The sequence below is a fragment of the Amblyomma mixtum genome, chromosome 2 (genome assembly GCF_055824585.1).
Source record: "Amblyomma mixtum isolate Tamu chromosome 2, ASM5582458v1, whole genome shotgun sequence".
Lineage (NCBI taxonomy): Eukaryota > Metazoa > Arthropoda > Arachnida > Ixodida > Ixodidae > Amblyomma > Amblyomma mixtum.
The window spans coordinates 292,997,810-293,020,142 of NC_143013.1; the positions used below are offsets into that span (position 1 = coordinate 292,997,810).

Sequence of the window (22,333 nt, forward strand, 5' to 3'; positions counted from 1 at the left end):
TCTTCACTTCTGCCACGCAGTTGTAACTCAACACACTCGAACTTCCGGTTTCGCCTTCCAGCGCGTGAGACGTTTTAAACGGCTAGTTTGGCTCAAAAGCATCTCAAAACGCAACCTAAAAGGTAACACACATCCAGGGAAGACAATAAAGCATTTACGAGCTGGTGATTTTTCGTTATTCGGCGCTACGGTACAGTACCCAACGGCTTCCGCACCGTCTCACAGCTTTTTAAATAGCGAATTCGACAACAACGCATCAAGTATTGCGACTTACAAGGTTACATATGCTCACGAAAGATATAGCAATATGAAATAAACAAAAATAGAAAAGGTATTTCCAACACAGAGATTCGAACTGCTGTCGTTTGCATTCTATTATTCCCCCACAGAACATCAAAATTCTGCTGTTTGCCGCGAATTTCCGCTGCAAAGCGAGAAGTTGTTGGACAACACCGTTAGAAAACAGCATGGAAAACAGCTTGTACCATTGGCGGCCTTCTATTTACAAGCACTGGCCGGTATACAGCACACCACAGAGCTAATAGCAGTACACCAATGGGGCGCCACCAGCGACTGCGACAGGCCACGCATCACTCTTTGCTGCCCGCGGTGCCGACCGTGTGGCAGTTAGGATCGAGCGGCTGAGCTCGTCGACAGGATCTGCCAAAACGGGTCGTAAGTAATTTCGGTTTCTGTGGAAAGGGGCTGTGAGCCCCATTATGTATGTTAAGCCCATAAGAAGAGGAAGTATGTGCCCATGAGAGAGAGAGGGGGGGGGGACTTTATTAAAAGGAAAGGAAAACGAAAAATAGAGAGAACATGTGCACTCATTAAGCGCCGCCTTTATGGGAATGACATGACAGCGGTTCCTTTTGCCCATGCAGACACGGACGCTGTTTCCACTTTCATAATCACAATAAGTGAAAGACCAGAAAGACCACACGACATACATACATACAAAGCCTCGCTTTAAATAAGCCGTACGAACGTGTCTGCGTGCCACAGCGCTAGCGTGTCGATCTGACTGACAACCCGAGGGTCAGGAGTTTCCGATGCGCCGCTGGTGTGATTGTACGTATATGGGAACCTTTTGTAACAGCTACCGTTTCGACCAGTCCGTATCTTTTCGTCACAACGCCGACACTGGCTTTTCTACGAAACGAGGCCTTTAAGCTTTCGCGTAAAAGAACGGCTGAACAAGGCCATCTTTATTAGATTTGATGAAACAGTAGCTCATGATGATCACCCAAAATGTTGCGTGAATGAGAGCGGCAGCTAGCTCTCCCACGACATGATATGGAGATGTTGTTGAAGTAAACTATTGAGATGTGTGTGCGCAATATTTTAAAGATCAGGGCCCTGGAAAGGGCAAGGCTAGATGATATGAAGTGAAAGAAGGAAGAGGTGCGGTAGTAGAGGACTCCAGAATAATTTTTTTATTTCTAACAACGCAAATATTTCGAAACCGAAACTCTTCCACTTGTTTAAAGACTACGCAAGTCAAGTCAAATCCAACTTTCTGAGCCGTTGTATAGCCGTTGGCCCGTTGGCGGCGTCCATTAGCGTCTTGCGCTTTCGAGTCTCGTTGGCGAAGACAGCGGCTAAGTTGAAATCTCATTGTTTTTCTATTATAATCAGGGAAGTTATCCTCAGAAGTGTTCAAAATGACGATGAGAACATTTGGAGACAAGCCGACTGCCTTCCAATTGGAAGAAGACGGCGAATTCTACTATATAGGTTCGGAGGTGAGTAGGCTTTGTGCGATGTTTGAGTTCCATTCGCCGGTATCCCCACTCGGCGAAAGCTATTCGTTGTCGTCTTGTCTCCTTGTCGCAGTGTGACTTGTTCTCGTTTCATACGACAGGTGGGCAACTACCTTCGCATGTTTCGTGGATCCCTGTACAAGAAATACCCGTCACTTTGGCGACGTTTGGTGACTGTCGATGAGCGCAAGAAAATAGCCTCTTTAGGTAACCATTAATCTCTTTGCTTTCGCGCCGGCCCATTTTACTTGCCTTGCGAATATGTTACAATAAGCGTGTTTTGAAAACTTCCTGTGGAATATCATGTTTGGTTGCAGCGGAACAGGTTGGTGCTTCCGTTGTCGACAAACAGACAATTAGTTTCCGGGAAATACCTAGGGTTTAACTTCAGAAACAAAGCTTGCAAGTCCAGCTGTAACCTTTTTGTGTAAAATTGGACGCCAGATTAGTTCCATGTCAGTGAGGGAGCAATACTGTGTGTCATTCCGCTGTATTGATTAGGTCTGTGAACAAAGTTCTGAAATGGCCCCTGCGCAAGTTTGACACGCAAAATCGTGAGGCGTTCCACATTTTTCATATATTGCTTGGACGCTGGAGCCAAATCACCGCTTCCTCCTCGCCTTCATTAGATCGGCCCACCGTTTCTTTTTTTTCTTTCTACCTTTCCAACTCCCTTTGTGCCCTAAGGTAATAAATAGGGGTGTGCAAATATCAAATTTTTCGAATACGAATCGAATACGAATACTTAGTTCCGAATATCGAATCGAATATCGAATAATCAAGGACATACGCATTTAATCACTACAAAACATTTATTTGGGCACCGAAGAACATCACAGTTCAACTATTGATGATTAAATGAACACAAAAGGTGTGTGTGGCTGCACAAAAAGTATCAAAGTCTCGAACATTATTCTTAGAAGAGTGGAAATATCAGAGAAGATGGCTAGTACACAGCATTGATTAAGGCTAGCTTGCCATCAGCACAAAAGCGCGTTGTTGGGATGACGTAAAAGGTTGTCGTGAAGGAAAACCAGCTGCACCACATGGTCAGGCAGAAGTAGTTCCCTTCTAACTGAAACGACTCCTCCAGCCACAGAAATTGCCCTCTCACTTGGCACTGACCTGGCACGTATTGCGAGGTACTTCGTGCACAGCTCTGACTATACCAGCTTCGCAGGTATAGCCACAAAAAGCTCACCAGCGCAGTCAGCTATGGCATGGCCCTTGGAGGAAGAAAGAATTTTCCTTCCGTGTAGGCGCCGCCATGTTGTTATGTATCTGTTGATAGGGCTTGCGGATCGAAATGAACGCCGGTGCTCACAATGAATATTCGGCTAGATACGAATATTCGCGTCGTGTCGAACATTCGAAACAACACGAATACTTGGATTTCGAATCGAATTCGAATACTAAAAATATAATATTCGAAATATATTCGAAAATTTCGAATATTCGCACACCCCTAGTAATAAATAACATTATTTAAAAAAAAGACGTGATCATGAAGACTGATTTTCTATCTTACGAGAAAAAGAACGAGGTAAGGAGATAGGGATATCGAGCGAGAAATGCGTAAGCCTTCCCCTGAGCTGGACGTTGACGCATTTAACAATGTGGATGAATGTGACGGATCTTTAACGATATAGTCCGGGCATCTCACCGCGTACTTGACACGTGCGAGTTAGCATGAAATGACCGCCAACATGGTGTGCTAGCCACGACGATGCTCGTGCCGTCTGGTATCACGGCCTCGTAGAATTTCTCCTATAGCTTTTTGAGTCATGAGAGCTTAGCCACAATCCGTGCGAATATGCATGCTCATTCAGACGCTGCTTTGCCCAGGGCCATTTGTAATTAACGCCCTTTTACTCGCCAGTGTGTGGTTTTCTGCACTGTTGTCGTATTGAGCTTCTCAGAACTATCCTCAAAATGTTAAAGCGCAGAAGCCACTTAGTTTTCTGTGCTTTGAGTGCATTTTATAATTGTTTTGTGAAATTCGACACTTTCTACACATGCGTCTCACCTTGTTTAATTGCCATAGCTCTTGCTCCTTGTTCTTTTGCATGAGATGCTGCATTCCTTGATGACTCGAAGCTTTCTATGAAGCTAACCTCAAAGTGTGCCGTTCTTTGTATACTTGGTTTGTGTGCCGAACTTTGGATGTGCAGCCCATAACATAAACAAGGTAATATAGAATTGTGGTATGGCATGTGCAGTTTTGAACTCTTGTCTGTTTTTTCTGATTGACTTTAATCGATATGTGGCACATTTTAAGCCTTGGTAGGAGCTCCTGGTGTTTTGCTTATTTGTGCTGAAACGTGTCTTTTGAACGGGCTGCATGTGAAGTGTGTATGGTGATTTTTTTATTAAGAAGATTTGTGATGTGCTCTCGGAACTGTATAGTGCATAATTACTGTATTGCACTCGTGTAGCTAAAGCGTAACTGGTAGTGCATGGCCATAACAGTTAACACGCACTGCTTGGGCCTTCCCAGATGTACTGGCTGAAACCTGTGTGGCCCGCCTTTCAAATTGCAACCCATCTTCCTGTGGCGGATAGAGAGTCTTTGCGGTTGCACCTCTCTGCACCACTTAATTTCGTTTCTTTGTGCATTTGTGTGTGTATGTGTCTACTAAATGTTGAGAAGCCTGCCCTGTCCTATTTCTCCTGCCCTTCCTGTCGTTTATCTCAAATACGAAAATATTCATTGCTTCCTTTCTGCATCAGTACAGCACATTTGTTGCTTCAGAGTTACACTGCAGAAGGAAAACTTCGTTCGGGGAAGCAGGGCTCTCGCTTGAATTCACTGCTTTAAAGGGGTGTGGAGGACAAATCAAAAGTTTGAATTGAGTTGTAGGAAAAGCAATGCTTCATTAAATTTTCTCAGCAAAGAATGCAGCTTTGGCTGCCAAACAAACAACACAGCCACAGAGAGCCTAGGAATCGGTTTTTAATTTGTACAAAAATTTGATAAACGTTGTTCTACTGTCTCTTTAAAGGCATCGTGTGGAATTTTTCACTTCATTTCAAAATCCTTTTCGTTGATTAGGAAGTAATATAACTTGATGTTTCAAAACAGCTTTTATACATGTTAAGTGCTTGGGGTTATTTTTTTTTTTGTTATGTCAGGGGTGCATTTTAATAATTTGAAGATATAATGTGGCATTATATCAGGCAAAAAAACACAAGCATGACATGAGCAGTGTGAATGCTGCAACAAAGCTGAATCACAAGGTTCAGTACTTACCTAAACATCTCTTCATGGCACGTATATTAATCAGGTGAGCTTTAGATTGCACTACACTATATTATACATCATAATAGTAGGTTCACTAGGATCAATATATTATAGCCTACGACACGATGCAGACATAAGCAGCCTAGCAGCGGTGCTTAGAAATTGCACCGGTACGTAATTTGTTCGCTTATTGAGCTTAAACAGATTTAGAAGCAAGGTGGGAGTTCCAGTGGTGAGAGATTGGTGTCTTAAGCTACTCAGGAAGATTAACGGTCATGAGCATGTGCAAGTGTGGTGCATGTGGCTTGGTGAAGGTAGCTCTCGCTGACATACTGCTCTCGTCCTTTGTGCCTGCTTTTTCCTTCCCATGTGCGGAACAGACTGAGTGAATAATCGCTTTAGTCCCTGTTGGCCTAGCTGTTGGGCATAAGTGGTGCAGGGAGGTGCCGAAAGCCACTGCGCTCCCGCCTCTCTTCCCTTGTTGCATATCTCCGCCACAGGTGTTGGGCTGCACATTTTGGCCACCAACGTATCCCTTCTGAGGGTTTCTGAGGTGGATGAGATAGTAGCTGGAAATGATGAGAAGTACAAGGCCGTGTGCGTGAGCACAGAGCCCCCTGTGTCCAGGTGAGTTGCCGATTTCCTGACCCCCAGTTTCTTTTCCTTTTTTTTCTCCCCCTTCCTTTCTCTCTCTCTCTCTTTCTCTCTGCTTGACTTGTGTGGATCCTGCTGCCACCACTGCTGCTGCTGTTGGGGCCGTGTTCAGGCTTGGGTCCACACAGTCTTGCAACAAGCATCAGCCTTCTTAGAGCCACTGAGGTGGATGAGATCTTTGATGGCAAAGACGACAAGTACCGTGCCGTCTCTGTGAGCACAGAGCCTCCAGCACCCAGGTGAGTTTGTGCCCTGTGGTTAATGGTGATACTGCCGACCGGAGGCGTCCCATCCTGTGCTTGTCTGTCCTGGTCGTCCATGCATCAACCATCGTGCTTGTGCCAAGGTGCTCCTGCAACGAACTGCACGTCTGCACAGGTTTGGTTTTTGAAGAGGTGGTACTTGGTTTGGAGCAAAGGTTTGGTGGTGTTGTCTGTTGGCCGTAGCTATTACTGGTACATGGTGGTTTATGTAATGGTGGTGGCTGTATGGTAGTTTGCACAATTTTATCTTTTCTTTTTCGTGGATATTTCACGAGATAGTTTATTTTCTTTATCAGATGTTTGCTGACTTTAATAACTTTGTCTTTTCTTTTCTTTCTTTTTCTGGTGCTGTCTGTATCATATTACTGCAGCCTGTTAATCTGCAGACAACCTACGATCTCTGGAGGCATGTGGAAAATAAACATTGGCCTAATTTTACAAGCATGCAATGCTTGCACAGTAGATTGCAAGTGCAGCCTGAACTTGTGCCCTGAGTTTCACACCGATGTACTTGTTGCACCATGGCACCTTCAACCTGTTTTGCAGTAGGTAAAAGGTAGTGCAAAGGGTGAAGTATAAAATTATAATCATGCAGTACTTCAAGCTGTGCTAATCTTCCCAATGCAACAAGTAGTAATATAACAGTGAAAAAGAGCTGAAATGTGGCTCCATGCACATTTTGTGTATGTGTTGCCATGGACGTAAGGTTAGTGGTTGGGGTCGGAAATGTACTCGTGTGGGCCTGGTTTTAGAGGGAGGAGTTATTATTAATAGGAGAGGGTCTTTTATTTCTTATGTGAGCTGTACACTGATATCCCTTGTACGGCAGAGCTGATTTGCATGGTCATCCTGGCGTAATGTGAGCATCTGGTCATAATGAATCGCAGTTAATATGCTTCAAGACGTTACCTATGTGAGTGCAGTGAATCTGGGTGTGCATTTCAGCTTGCATGAGGCTCGCGATAGTTGTCGGGAGGCTTCACAGGGGTAGTGCCCATGGCTTGGCATGTATGGCTAATATTGTAATCAGTGGTCCTAATTCTGAGTGGTGGTTTTTGTGGCCCAGTAGCGTAAAGCTTGTACTTGTGATCGTCTCCGAAAAGGGGGCTGGTGGGAGGTCCTACATGCGGAGAAGATTTCTTCGACCTTTTACCTTCTTTGTGAAAAAAAAAAAAAAGAATGGGTGCCAGTGCACTTTTCTTATTGAAAATTTATGGCTTTGGGAGAGATGCCCTAACCCCACTTCCCCCCTTTAAATCTGCGACTGGAAAAGCTGCCTAGCAAAGTGTCCCCCAGTCTTTGTTTTTCCCGTGTTTTCTGTGTGAAAAAATGTGATCCACATGATTTTTAAATAGGAAGTTTCGTTGCAAGAAGTGTGCGCAGGCAAGGGACTTGGGTTTCTCCTGTGGCTGATTAAAATTTTTAGATGAACACTGAGACCTGGATACTGTGTATAAATTGGAGGACAGTAGTGGAGCTTTGTGCTTGCTGTTTGGGATTCTAAGAGGACACTTCAGCCTCTCTCCCTGTGTATATGTAGGAGTTGGTCATTTTTGTTTGCGCAGTTTAAATACCTGATTAAGTCAGCTTTTTGAGACCATTTCCCCAGCCATGAACCTTTCTTTTAATGCTGGAGGGTACAAGTTGTATGAGAACTCAGAAATGTAAAATAGTGTCGCTTCGATGTCACTGCCAATCTTAGTGGTGTGCGACACCAACACTGTTGTATGTTTAACCTTGCCACTTTTAAGTCACAAATTCTGATCAGGGGCTTTGTTTTCAGATGAACTAACCAATTTTACAGCACAGCAGTCTTCTAGACTTGAAGGATCCCAACATGTTCTCAGTTTGTGCGGAATGCATTGTTCAGTGCTGAGTTAGTTCGCTTATACTACGGAAACACTGTTTTGGTTGAGGTCAGGCATTGTTAAACAAGCTTTAATGTGAAGAAAAGATTTGCTTCTCAAAACTTTTAGTAGATAGCATGACATGAAAATAACCAGCCTCTCGGTGGCATTTTCTCACCAGTGCACTGTTCTTGTTTTCTTTTTTGTCACTTTTATGTGAAGTGGACCAGGGTTTGTCGTTAAAACTCAGTCTTGCAAACACATCAACAGCTCAAATGGTGCCACTCATACACACAGGAGACAGCAAGCTAAGTTTTCAGTTAAATTGGATGCTAATTCACACACACCAGAGAAGTGAGTACAGGTTCTGTCACCTTTTTTAAGCGGCCACTGTCCGCCTTCTTCTGAATGCTTGTGACGAGCTGATGCATGTCAGAAAATTCTCATTGTTTCACTCTGAGGTGGTTGGGATGTTTCTAATAAAACCTTTTCCTCCAAGCCTGTCACTCAAAATCCTTTTTAACCTATTTTCACACAAATGCATCTCATGCTTTTGCTGCTTTCAATGTTCAGAGAGCAGCGTTATAGCTGTATTGAATAAAAAAAACATTGACCTCGAGGAAATCTAGTTGAAAATGCATTATACATGGTCTGTTCTGAAAGTAGTAGGACTCATTTTTTTAAACAAAATATATTCAAGAGAATAGTACAAACGATTACAATTTTTCAAGGTAGCACCCTTCCGCACCTACGCGCTGCTGCCAATGAGTTTTACCGTTTTCGTACGCCTCCAGGAACGCCTGGACCGGAATGCTGTTTAGCTCCCTCGTCACGGCCTGTTGAACCACCTGTACCGATCCGTGATGTTTCCCCTCGAGCGTCGATTTTATTCTCGGGAATAGAAAAAAGTCTGGTGGGGCCAAGTCGAGGCTGTAGGGGGGCTGAGGCAGCGTTGCCGCCTTGAGCTGGGAAAAAAAATCGGGGTCCTCATTCACATCATGAAGAAGATCCTACCGGTTGGCCTTTTCCTCCTCTGACAACACTCCCGGCACCAACTTCGCGCACGCTTTCCTCATGGATAAGTTTTCTATCACGATCTCAAAAACTTGGGTTTGGGGAATGCTCAAGTCATCAGCCATCATTCTGATACTCATTCTACGATCACTGTTAAGTAAATGTTGCACTCGCTACACATTTTCGTTGGTCTTGCTGGTCGAAGGGCGTCTGGAGCGGTCGTCTTCCTCCGCTCTTTCCTTACCTTCTCGGAACAGCTTGTGCCACTCAAAAAACACCTGATCTACCCATGGAAGCCTCACCGTAGGCCTCCTTAGTCATGTTGTTAGTCTCTTTGCCCGTTTTACCAAGATTTACTCAAAATTCAATCGCGTATCGCTGATCCAGTAAATGCTCGATGATTCTGCGTGACGAGATTTTTCGACAGGGGTTCACAGTACAAGCGACCTCCTCTCTTCAACGGCCGAGAGCCGACTGCCGATTTTCCCCAGCATTCCCAATATCCCCCTTCAACGATCCTGCACGCGCAGACCGCCTCTCGTCCGCCCGTTCGCCCAGGAAAAAACCAGTCCTACTACTTTCAGAACAGACCCTGTATGTCACAGCCCCATTTTGCTCAAGCTGAGGTGAGGAAAATTTGGTTCTTTTTCTTGTGTTTCAACCCTACCTTTGTGGTTTGTAGTATTGAGAGTACTGTGTCTGCTTTTGGAGTCACCTTTTTTACCAGTCAGTGTTTTTGGCCTATGGGCTGTATAATGTAACTAACAGGCAGAAACGATTTCCACATACCCAAACTGCCAGTTTCACCTTCAAGTTCATGCCAGTAGTCTTGTATGTTAAGCTGCTGTGGATTTTATGTGACACATATTAACAGGCTATGGTATTTGTTAAAACCATATACCAGGTGTACTAGCTAACTTCAGTCAAAGTTTAAAGATATATCAGCATAATAGGTGGAGGCAACCTAAACCTTCTTATTGACCACTGTGTGCAGTAAGTCGGAATTATTTTTATATCTTGTTCAATTGAATAAACACATAAATAAAAGTACTCTGACTTACTACATATAGTGTTCAGCAACATGGTTGAAGTTGCTTTCACTTCCTCGGTATATTTTTAATCTTTGGCTAAATTGAGCTGGGAAGCTTCTGTTTATGTTACTAACCTACAGCCAATCGCAGCAGCAGTTCTGGTCTCTTGCGTAACAATAAGTCCTGTTGTATGCTTTAGGTTATGATCATTGGCAAATGCTTCCTTAGTGCTTATTTCTTCAGTATTGCTTACAACTTGCTTAGAATGCTTTTCTAATGTACCTTGTGCTGTAAAGCCACATATATAAGCTTTGTAGTGCTTTCTACTTTTGTGAAGCTCTAGTTTGAATGCTCTGTTGTGACAGTGAAACTAGAAATCTTCAACCAAGCATGCTGCGACTAGGCTGAATAGGAAATGAAAATTGATGTGCCAAATGAAGCTGAATAAATTTTAAATTCATCTGATTTTATATTTTTCAATGAAAAGATAACTTTTCTTATCAGCTGAAGCTCAAAGTCCAAGATAAACTTCAAGGGGCACTGAGGCAAGCCAAAGGTCAATCTAGACCGATCGATTAGTCTTTAAAGACTGTGCTAAGTTTTGCCTGACTAAACAGATGATTCTGTGGTGGTGAGGATCACACGCGAACTCCTAGATTTCGTCTCCAATTTTACTACTGTAGTGAGTGCGAAACTGTATGCATAATTTCATGCCGCACATTGTTGAGTGCTTGAGAGGTGCCACAGATGAAGAGCTGGAAATGCTGAAAGTGTTGTGAAAAATAACTAAATAAGAGAGCATCGAATGCACTGGGGTTTTGCAAAGACATTTTCATGCTGCCCATAACAGCAAAAGTTCAGCTAAGACACTGGGTTATGCTTCACAAGTGTCAGCACTGCAGGATGTCAGCACTGCAGAGTCCAAGTTGTTACTGAGAGCTTGTGCTTCTGGGGTTACCTTGTGTAAGGCTGCACCGCTGGTTGACTAGACAGAATGTGAAGCCCTCTCGTCCTAAAATCTTGGCATGGCTTGTAGTGCACACTCTCTTAAACTTTCAAATGTTTATGGGGTGCAGATCAACTGAAGCCAGTCACCTGAAGTGCCTACAAAAATTAGAAGTAGTATAAGGGGACGAGCGTTCTTCACCTGCTGGAGAATACTTGAGAATACGAGGCGATTTGGTTGCAAGGAGACCTACTGTTCTCGGTCATGTGCATCCTGTAAACTTTTTCTGGCTGCTGTAGAAGCTTGCCCTTACCAGCCTTGGAAGTACAGCTGTGACACTTGCAAAGTCTAGTACTCATTCTTTATGTCACGGTTTTGCATGGTGTAAATAAGGCAGTTGTCAGGCTGCATGCTGCCCATTTGATAGGTTTAAAAACACTGAATGACTTATACCCCTGTCAGACGAGCAAGTTTAGTGTCATTTTCAACGAGTGACACTTGCCTGTAGTGTCATTCGCATCGTGTCACACGATGAACTTTAATGACACTCGCTGCTGAACGCACTCGGCAAGAAGTGAGTTTGGGGAACTCACTTCACTTTTCCCAAGGGGCGAAGTGTATAGCCTCGGTAGCAGCGTTTCGAAATTAGAATACAACGTCGGCAATAAAAATGGCGTTTTATTGAACGCAGCTAATTTTTTTTTTGCCCTATTGTTCATGTAAACTTATTTGCGTTGTCATTAAATATATATACTGCACATATTCCGACATTCTTGTTTTCAGCTGCAATAATTTTTTAGGCAGCCGCAGCGGTATGGCTATGGCGGCTAGCATGGCGACCGTAGCAACCATGGTAGCAACCATCTGCAACCGTTTCGGTGTGACGGTGGAACAGTCACAATATTGCACAAAGCTCCTTGATAATCATAAAAAAGTGCTTGCAGTTTGCAGTCTACTGTACATTAACTGTACATTAAAGCTTTGAAGTGCGAAAAGTAATTTTTTGTGCCTTACTTGAAAAGCTATCGTCACCACCATCAATTCCGAATGACACTTTATTTTTTCGTGTAGCAGCACGCCCCGAAAGCGTCACTCGTTCTGGAGAAGTGCACTTCGTTAAAGTGTCACTAAACTTGCCCGTGTGACAGGGGTATTAGTCTAGCAGCTGTTTAGGTTACTCCTACTGAAACTAGACTTTTTGCATTGCAAAAGCCACTCGACACATGCATAAATCCAACATAAAGGAAATTCAACATGTAGATTTTGAGCGTTTATTCTGATTGATTGAAATATATATAATTGGCCCTTGCTGTGCTGCTACTATACTGGTTCATCATATGACGGAAGTAAGGTTGGTGGAACAACACTGCAAGGAACTGATTAGCCATTTATGGCTGAGAAAGAGTACAGATCAGCTGTTGCAAGTTCTGGAATTCAGCTGTTGCATCAGTGTTGGTCTCAGGCTGGTTTTCAATAAAAGTGAAATGTTTGGGTGTCGGAGATCACGAGTCGATCTATCTAACTAGACTTAGTGCTTCTATATAGTGTCTGATAGTTTTGGCTTTAGGCGCCTTGCCGAGTAAGCCAGTTTGGTGGTAAGCAGTTTTACCAATTGTTTTGTTGTGTACATGTTGCAGCTGTTTCAATTCATAGCTGCTGCTAGCCGCCGCGGTGGCTCAGTGGTTATGGCACTTGGCTTCTTACCTGGAAGGGCGCGGGTTTGATCCCGGCCACAAAATGGAGGCGAAATTCTAGAGGCCAGAACACAATGCAAGAGGTGGTCGAAATTTCCAGAGCCCTCCACTACGGCGTCCCTCATAGCCTGAGTCACTTTGGGACGTTGAACCCCCATAAACTAAACTAAACTCAACTCGTACCTGCTGCTGAAGCTAATGGTCCCATAGTTCACTTCACTGAACTGCTGGAAAACTTTTGTGGTAGATCATTTCCATTCATCGTATGAAATGGCTTGTTTGCATTGTTGACAAAACAATGATGCTATAACACATACAAGGCATTTGTCTATATTATTTTTGTTTTGTTACATTGTTAAACGACATACCAAACCTGCACATTCTATATTCTGGAAGAACACAGAAGCACATCTGTGATGAGAAATGAAAAATGGTGATTTGGTTCTTTGATAAAAAGTGAAGGTGCGTTTCACTGAATTGCCTTTCATACAACAGGGTGGGTAAGCGGAGGGGTGTTAACCATTGTATTATATTTGCTTTTTGTTTTCTTGGTGTTCTCAGAGCCTTCTTTATACTTTTGTGTTACAAATATGAAATTTTCCTGCATTCAGGTAAACACTGCAATGTCAGCTAATGGAAACTACCAAAAGACTTTTCCACCCAGATTTGTTGTGTGTGACTTTGCAAGTTTACCGTATTATCGTGCCGGATCATTTTGCCACCTTTTACCTGCTGTATTCCAGATCTGATTATGGTCCACTTCAGCACAGCATTAGTTAATGAAGAAAGATGAAGGATGTCATTAGTAATATCAAATAAGGAAGTGTCATGATGATTTAAATTGGTTGTTGCAGCTCGGTGGCTGCACCATTCTGATGCTGTCCACATTGTTATGTGTGTGTTTGGCCGTGGTGACCTCGCTTTGTTTGAGCAAAATGCGAACTTGCTTGGGTGGCAAAATTTTTGTTTATTAAAGTAACCCTACATTGCAAAACTGGTCTGGAGCCTTCCACTATTGCGCCCCTTGTAGCCTAAGCGCAACTTTAGGACCTACATGCATATCACTGCGATGCATATTACACACACAAGGCTTTGTGTGTCATCTCTTGTCCCATTTCAGCGCACTGTTTTCTGTCATATTTACCTGTATTCACCAGCTAGCGCAACTGTAGACTGTCATCAAATTCCAGTAGCACTTTGTCCTTCTCTAGCTTCATGACAATTAAGTTTTCACACTACCACAGGCAGATTGAGAAAGGAAGAGAAAATAGCAACATTTTTTAACTTTGGGTCCTTTTTTTTTTTTTAAGGTCATGTACAATATTTCCGCACTAACATTTAGGATAAAGGTTGTGTGACTGAAACTTATGAAAGCCACAAAGTCTCATTGCAGTTTGATTCATGTGCAAAATTATGGCAGTAAGAGTGTGTTCATGCTCTTTGAGAGTGAGCGGATTTTTTTCTCTCTTTCTTTTTAAGTGAGTTATTCTCTCTTATGCATTGCTTCGTCTCATCAGGGAGACCAAGTCCAAGCGTGGTGCCACATGGATGCCAACTCTGCCGAACAGCTCCCATCACCTCGACGCTGTTCCCTGCTCCACGCCGGTGAACCGGAATAGAATTGCACACAAGAAGATACGCACGTTCCCACTCTTGTACGTCTTTCCATTTCTGTTTTTGTGGATCCTAACTGCTTTCTGTGCTTGTTTCATTTTTGTTTTCCTGACTGGCTTGAATCCTTCATGGCTTGAGAACCCCAGGAAAGGAGGTGGCCACTGCTGGGGCCTAATAATAACCATATATGAAGCATACAATTGGGGATCTTTACAGTATCTCACTGCGAGAGATAAACTAAGAGAAAAGAGATAAGGTGAAAAAATGTGCAGCAGGACTTGAAAGAGTTGGGAAAACTGACGGCATAGTAACATGTGAAAAGTGAACAAATTTGCCAGACACATGAATGTGCCCAGCTGAAGCAAGCCTGTGATAGCCATCACGTTGGTATTTTCTTTTGCAGATATTGTTCATAACCAGTGTACTAGAAACATGTATTTGACACTTTCTTGGAACTGTGGAACGCATGCTTCATTTGACCACTGTGCTTTTGCAGTCGCATTGAAACAAGGCTTGTTTCTTGACACGTGTCACATGTTGATTGCACTGTTGTGCATGTGTGCATGGAATAATAAAGATGACCGGAGTGTGACAGCAAACTATGGAATCATTCAGGTACGATGACCTGGACCCGGCAACACTGCATGAGAATTCTGCTCAGCCTGAGGTGCTTGTTCCCATTCGCCTGGACATGGAAATCGAAGGGCACAAACTACGCGACACGTTCACTTGGAACAAAAACGGTGGGTTTGTGTTTGATACATTGCAGAGCCAGTGCACTGCTGTCATGTGTCGTGTCGTACCCTTTGTCGCAAAGCAAGGAATGGAAAAAAAATTGTTTCTAAGCTCTGTAGTGAGGCTGTTGTAGCATCCATGAAGGTCCTAGCATTTACAGTGGTAAGGCCGTGTGTTGTTCTAACCTCAGATTTCCGATTTGGAATGCTGATAGCAGGATACAATCTGCACTGTGTGGCCCAGAAGAAAGCTCGGTAGGCTGCATATTTTTTGACAAAGGCCGTTTGTGTGTTTTCTGGGTGGTGTGACTGGCCGCACCTTTTTGCTGTTATGCCTTACTTCGTGAGGAAACCAAAGTTTAAGGGTTTTTCTTGTGCATTTCAAGGGCACATAAACATCAAAGTTATATCATTTTACACTCACAGACTATCTTGACAGAATAACATTTCTGCAGATTTCAGCTGAAACAGAGCTCCCGAAATGGAGAGAATACCATGAGCGTCAATTGCTCGTAGCGATTTAGTATACACTTTTCTACGCTTTGGCGGTTACAACTTTGAATCATTGGCAAGCTGAGCGGTTGAGCCCTATAGACAGTATCTGAAGTAACTGTCTTCAGAGCATGAAATTGTCTTGCGGCTTGAAATAATTTATTTTGACATGATGCAGGAAGAGGCTTCTCTCTCTTAGCCTCATCCTACACTCTTTCTGTGATCGTGGAATTCCTGAACATGAAGCACAACAAAATGCTAACAATCTGAAGCTTCCGTTGTGTTGTTGCAGCAGTCGCAAGTTGCTGGCAGGTCTGCTTTGCGTTACTTGTGGTGAATTCCAATCACAGATCTGAAGCGGTCCACCCGCTTTGCGACAGAGTGCCTGAATCTGGCGGAGAGGATGTGCCCCAAATGTGCATTTGGAGCACTTGGGCTCCGTCCAGAGCAAGCCATAGGCGCTGGCGCGCTGCTGATATACCAAGTACCCAGCATTTCTTGCGCTTGCCTGCATGCATCGTCTGCTATAGAATGGAAGACAATGAGTTGCTGGAAAGAAACACATCACTGAAGAACATAAGTGGTGCAGACTTATGGTTGAATCTAAAATTATCTAAAATTCAGCAAAGCAGTCTGGATTGCTCATGTAGCCATCATGTTCGGTGACTGCTTCTAATCTGCCATTGTAATAGCCTTGCCCTGAAAAAAGTACAAAAAGTTGATGTGGAAGCACTTCAAATCTGCAATTAGAGTTCACTACTAATGGTAGAGGTCTGGCTTCTTTTCCATGTCCTAGTATTCTAGGTTCAATCCATCGTTTGTATTATCTGTCAGTGTTTTTGCACTGTCAGTGGTTGCTACACTCTGGAATTTTTCTCACTTTGATGTCCTTACTGATGGTGCATTCACACCTGGGCACTCAGCATCAAGAGCAAGTGAAATCTGCTGTCACGGCTGAGATTCCGCCGGAAAACAGTGAAAAGCGTGACCTGTGTGGAACCGATTTCTGTTAATGAAAAAACTGGTTGCCCACCATTAGCTGTTAGGAACGTGAGGGGGGGGGGGGTGCGCTTGTCTCTTCACCAGTTTCACGACCCTACAGTCGTGCCAGTGCCAGTGATGTGTGAATGCGGCATAGCTTTGGAGGCTGCAAATTTCGCTCGCTCTTGACATTGAATGCCCGAATGCGAACGTGCCATGACACATTGTTGAGGGGCCACCATTCCAACTTGTCTTTGGAGAGCCGCCTTCCCGTGCAACCTTGGGATGCATTTTGTGGTCTTTATGGCCCACGTCTCTGGTGGAATCTAGCTTCATTCTTAGGACAGTGAGGCCAAGGGCACCACAAGGCGTGAAGCGAAATGAGAGCAGCGATATCACAAAGTGTATTTTAGTGAAGAATTTTAGAAGTATAGTGAAAAGCGACTTCACTTTGCCAACAGAATAACTCAAGCCCTTGTTTTGGCTGCAGTGCAAGAAGGGCTAGTGTGTGCTCGTGTTACGTTACTTATATTACATTGGCCATTTAGTGTTGAGGACAAACTGGTCAGATGTTCCTTTTGAATGTTGTTGATCTTGTCGGCTTCTGGCACTGATAGGTTGATCTTACACAGATCGGCAATATCTTTGATGTAATTGACAAATGGCTCGTCCACCTGCTGAGTGCGAGCACTTGTCCTGAAAGAAGCCCACATAGTATGCAGCCTTATGGTTGTAAAATCACAAGTTGGAAACATCAGTAGGATAGAAGAGGATGTTGCAGAGCTTGATGGAACCATCCAACTTGTAGGCATTCACTTGTTCATAGGGCAGCCAGCCGTCAACATCGTGGTCATCAGTTCCGCAGAAGATGCTGAGGTCGCGTTGCCGGAGTGGTCGGGCTGGTGCCCTCGGGCATGGCCGACATCGAGGTCATGGAGGCGGTTTCGAACCTCTAGTGTGAGAGTGCCCTCACCTCCATGAGATGTAGAGAGTTTAATCCAGGGAATCATAGGAATCGGGAAAGGTAAACAGGTCAGTCCTAGTGTTCATTCTGTGTCTCAGAGAGTCTTGCGCTTCGGAGTCGGTGTCGTCATTTTCAAACCCGGCCGCATATTTTGGCTATGCCGCTGTACTGCTCTTTTAATTGCGAGCCCCTTGGTTAAGTTGACATGCTTTCCCGCTTTGAAAATTGTGGGGATAATTGTAAGATGACCATTTGTTTGATTGCATCAAAAGAACAAACTTTTCAGGTGTAGAGTTTGCGGCCCCTATTGCATTACAGCAAGTAAAATATCAGTTCTTGCTTTGTTGTAAGGCAGCGGTGCCTTGTGGTATTTGACATATATTCAGCTTATTTGTTAATTTTCAAGCCTGACCCGCCGCGGTGGCTCAGTGGTTGCGGTGCTCGGCTGCTGACCCGAAAGACGTGGGTTTGATCCCGGCCGCGGTGCCTGAATTTCGATGAAGGCGAAATTCTAGAGGCCCGTGTGCTGTGTGATGTCAGTGCACGTTAAAGAACCCCAGGTGGTCGAAATTTTCGGAGCCCTTCACTACGGCGTCCCTCATAGCCTGAGTTGCTTTTGGACGTTAAACCCAAATAAACCAAAATTGTGCATTAAAGCAACAGCACACAGAACTGAAATTCTGTACTAAGTGTCTTGATCTTGGAGCTATGCGCATGCAAATGCTCTTAAGAGGCACAGTAGTGATGTCTGTCGTAATGATCAATTTTTGAAGTTTTCCTATACTGCTTACTAGTAGCGCTCATTTGCAGTCATAGCTATTTTGTTGGTAGTGTGACGCAAGAGCATCCAGCCTAATGGCAGTGCCTTGTCTTCACCATTGCAGAGTCGCAGATTACCCCGGAGCAGTTTGCTGAAATCCTGTGCGATGATCTGGACCTGCCTCCTCTTTCATTTGTGCCTGCCATTTCTCAGTCAATACGCCAACAGATTGATGCCTTTCCAACCGACAACCTTTTGGATGACCAGACTGATCAGCGCGTCATTATCAAGGCAAGTTGCACGATATAGTAGTTCTGACATAACGTGTATGTGATTGCCTGGTTCTTGCCAGCGTAGAGACCTTGTAAGTGTTTAGATTCTGGGTTCTGCATCAAGTAAAAAGTTAATTTCTAGGACCTACTAAAGGTTGGAAGTGTGTGATTACAGGCTGGTGATGCCTAATGAAATACTTTAGCAGTTGAAGGGTTTAGACCTGCTGTGGTGGCTGAGCCCAAGGACACAAGTCCTGATTGCATTTTGGTGGAGGTGAAATGTGAAAATGCCCGTGTGTCATGCAGCGTTAGTATGTTAGTACATATTAAAGAACCATAGCTGGTCAAAGTTAGCCCAGCGCCCTCCACCATGGCATCCCTCCTAGTCCACACTCGGCTTCAGGATGTTAAACACCACATGGTACACTATGAGTTGAGGGGTTCCCCCCTCCAATGGCACAGCAGTTTGTCCTCATAACAAATATGCCAGGTAGTTAGAAAACCAATCCTTATTCCCAAAACAGGTTTGTCCTGTTTGCTGTTGACTAGACTAGCCCACTTGTGCATCAATGTAGTATGGCACTGGAAATGTGTTGCTGAAGTTACTCATGTACCTTTCACATTTGTGCAGCTCAATATTCATGTGGGCAACATCTCCCTCGTCGACCAGTTTGAGTGGGACATGTCTGAAAAGGAGAATAGCCCTGAGCAGTTTGCCCTCAAGCTTTGCTCGGAGCTGGGGCTGGGTGGCGAATTTGTCACTGCCATTGCCTACAGCATCCGCGGCCAGCTGTCGTGGCACCAGCGCACATATGCATTCAGGTGGGAAGAATAGGCCCTTTGCAAATTCTGTGTGCAGTTTAATGTTATTTGAAGGTTACCCGTCATTTTGGCCCAACAGTACCTGTAAATTTTTCCTGGTTTGATGGTCGCATATCCCTCGAAAATAAGACGACAATGCACGGTAGAGGAGCCAAGCAGCTAGCGTCTGTCACAGATAGTTCATTTTCTTTTTGTCTAATAGTCGGCTTATGCTTAATGTTTCATCGCTTCTACACTGCCTTTTTGTTTTACTTCATTGGAACTGTGGCCAGTTTTGTCGGCGTGCCAAATGCATCATTACTCTTGCTGAAACCATCAGTTGAAAACATATGACCGTTAATATGTGCACACTGTGGATACTTAATTTTCATTTGCCTTTCACTATGTTTGTTTAGGTTTTTAAGGTCCTCACAAGTGTGTTGGCCATTGTAGTCTTGTAAAGAGTAGGCTGGAGAAAAGCACAGCAATTTCATTGTTGGCTGCAATACTTATGTTCATAGTTCCAGAAAGTTTCGTGGCTAGCATTGTGGCAAGATAATCGGCAGTTTCATGCGAAGTGCCAGCACACTTGCATGGCCGTTGACTGCATTTTGTTGTGCTCATTTTATAGTTTCAGCTGCTGTAAATCTTTTTTCCTCTATATTGTTGTCAAACTGCAAGGACCGTTGACCTTGCTAATCACTAGCATACTATGCTGCAGGGTCTCTTCTAGTTAGGCTGATTGTATTGCTTGTGTACGTGTCCAGTGAGGCACCACTGCCAACTGTGGAGCTTCCATTCCGGACTCAGACTGAGGCCGATCAGTGGTGCCCATTCCTGGAGACCCTGACCGACGCAGAGATGGAAAAGAAGATTCGGGACCAGGACAGAAATACGAGGTGAGATTTCCTACATGTCGCACATGTGCATCAATACCGCTTTCACTTTTCAAATGAGGGCCATTAAAAGGGCTGGCTTACACGAAGAAATAGCTAAGGAAGGAAAGTCCGCCACTGGTACGTACGTGAAATCATATTGGCTTCTGTGCATTTAAATGTGAGCCTTGCCTGCTTTGAGAAAATATTTCGTGGAAGAGGAGAAGCGGCACACTGATGGGTTGTCAATATCTGTCCTGGTCGTATTTCTGTCTTCCCCTTCAAATGTGGGAACCTGCAAATCTTGTTGTGGCAGGTCATAAAAAAATATCTTATTGCCCCTGACCATAACTATGGGAAGAGATGCAATTGCATACTACGCTGCAATGTGTTCGTTGTTCGCACCAGTGATTTCCTGTGTCGCAGACACCGCAAAGCTGAAAAAACTCAAGAAATTAATGCGGCAAATCTATGCGCTTGCATGACTTCTGGCCAAATGCAACAAATTAACGGATCATGACGGTGAGGCTCGACTGTGTAAACTTCAAACAGGTACCTAACAGCAGTAGGAGGTTGTGTGCGTCATGGTGAAGCATAAAGTTACCCAAGTGCTAGTAATGTCGCAAAATTAGTCTTCAAAATTAAGTGGCGATAGGCACGATATTTGCTTTCTTCTGATTTGAGAAACATAATGCTCCATATTTTGTACTTTTGGGACCCTGCTGTCAGACAGCCCATTTAGTCCCAAAACTAACGGCAGTTTTCACTGGTCACTTTGGAACGGGGTGCTGAATCCTCGCCAGAGCGACTGAATCTACTAAAGAGCTATCTATTTCTGATCAGTCAGTGAAATTCAAGCATGCTTCAGCAGGGAGTCTGCCGGGAGATCCCGTGCTCAAGCGGTCATGGGATTTTGGCCTGGTATCTAACATTTTTGCTTGGCAATTTCAATTTTAACTTGCGCATTGCTTGTGATGTGTGAGGTAGGTATTTCGCCAGGGCTAAACACCAGGAATGACTGTGAGCCCTGTGAATGTGTGCGTACCACTTTGTCTGTATAGTAGTGTGCTGCAGCGAAGATGTAGCAGGTGAATTTTTGACCATTTGTGAGATGACTCTGGAAGCATTCTCCTCTATGGGGACATACATGTAGTGACCCTCACGGCGCACAAAAACAAGCTTGAAATTTTGTCCTTCAGCAAATGCAGAGCGAATATCAACTGCCATGCAGCATGTGACATCACAAACAAGGTTGCCCATAGAAATCGCCCTAATTGAAGCCACAAAATTAATTTAAAATTTGTGTTGAAACAAATATTGCCTGGCTGTGAAATTTGGCACAATTGATCACGAGACTGTACCGTGAAAGACTCTGTAAAATGCATGGAGGTCGAAAAAACGCCCAAGTTCTTTAATTTTGCCGAACGTGATGGCATTGCTGTTTGGCTGTTGAGCCCAAGGCCGCAGCATTGTATCCAGACAGTGGCGGTAGCATGTGCTGTGCAATGTCAGTGTATGTTAAGAACCCCCGGGTAGGCGAAATTATACTGAAGTTTTTTGCTGTTGCGCTTCTCACAGCCTATGGGTGCCTTCAGGGCATTAAAAGGCCTCTTCTACGGCAACACTTCGCTAAGAACATTTAACTGCACAGTTTGACATTTACTGCAATACCTACCATAGACACAGTGCCCCTTGAAGGTTTCCCTTGTTTGAACATTCTGAAAAGGCGAAATGCTTACAGGCTGCGGTATAACTGCATTAGTTAATATAAATTTGAAGTATTGCTTGCGCATTCTTTCTTTGGCATAACCTGTGGCACATTGCTCGAGGCAGGCCTTGTGTGCATGGTTTAGCTGCTGAAAAAAAAAAAGTGCGCAGGCAGCTTTAGTGGATGCTTGCAGCAAGAGGCTACAAAACCCATTTACATAAAAATGCAAATGTTTCTTTTTTTCCAGGCGCATGAGGAGACTTGCCAACACGGCACCAACCTGGTGATGTGGATCAGCACATTTGCAAGGCTGTGTCATCCCGTCTGATCATGCTCATCGCTTATCTATTTAGACTATTTTCTGATGGTTAATGTTTCTGTATATAAGGAGTACACACCTACATAACACACTAAAAAAATGGTGTCTTAGCATGAGCTGTGTTTTGTCATCGTGATCATTTATTGCAATACTCCCGGTTCTTGGTTTCAAAATCATTTGTGAATAAAAATATGAAAGAAAAATCTGATTTCTCCTGTCCAAGGTTGACGAACATTCCACATTTTAATCCTGTTTGCATGTTTGAGATTGAGCATGGCTTTGCTGGCTTGGAAGTATTGTGGCCATTATGAGTGTGTGTGGGAGATGCACAAGCGTGAATCGTTAACAAACCAAAGGTTA

The 22,333-nt window shown here is 44.0% G+C and overlaps 1 protein-coding gene across 3 annotated transcripts; it reads left to right on the forward strand.

Annotated features, from left to right (window-relative positions):
• Positions 1-1,551: 1,551 nt before the first annotated feature.
• Positions 1,552-22,179, forward strand: Snr1 (SWI/SNF related, matrix associated, actin dependent regulator of chromatin, subfamily b, member 1). Of its 3 annotated transcripts, XM_089574457.1 has the most exons (10): positions 1,552-1,745; positions 1,865-1,970; positions 5,771-5,897; positions 7,991-8,122; positions 13,971-14,108; positions 14,683-14,810; positions 18,123-18,289; positions 18,902-19,092; positions 19,839-19,970; positions 21,902-22,179. In XM_089574457.1, the coding sequence occupies exons 1-10, from the start codon at positions 1,665-1,667 to the stop codon at positions 21,939-21,941; spliced, it is 1,242 nt and encodes a 413-aa protein (XP_089430583.1). In that variant the 5' UTR covers positions 1,552-1,664; the 3' UTR covers positions 21,942-22,179. The 3 variants fall into 3 exon arrangements, with proteins under 3 accessions (XP_089430583.1, XP_089430585.1, XP_089430584.1); XM_089574459.1 differs by lacking the exons at positions 5,771-5,897; positions 7,991-8,122 and adding an exon at positions 5,505-5,631; XM_089574458.1 differs by lacking the exon at positions 7,991-8,122.
• The last annotated feature ends 154 nt before the right edge of the window (positions 22,180-22,333 follow it).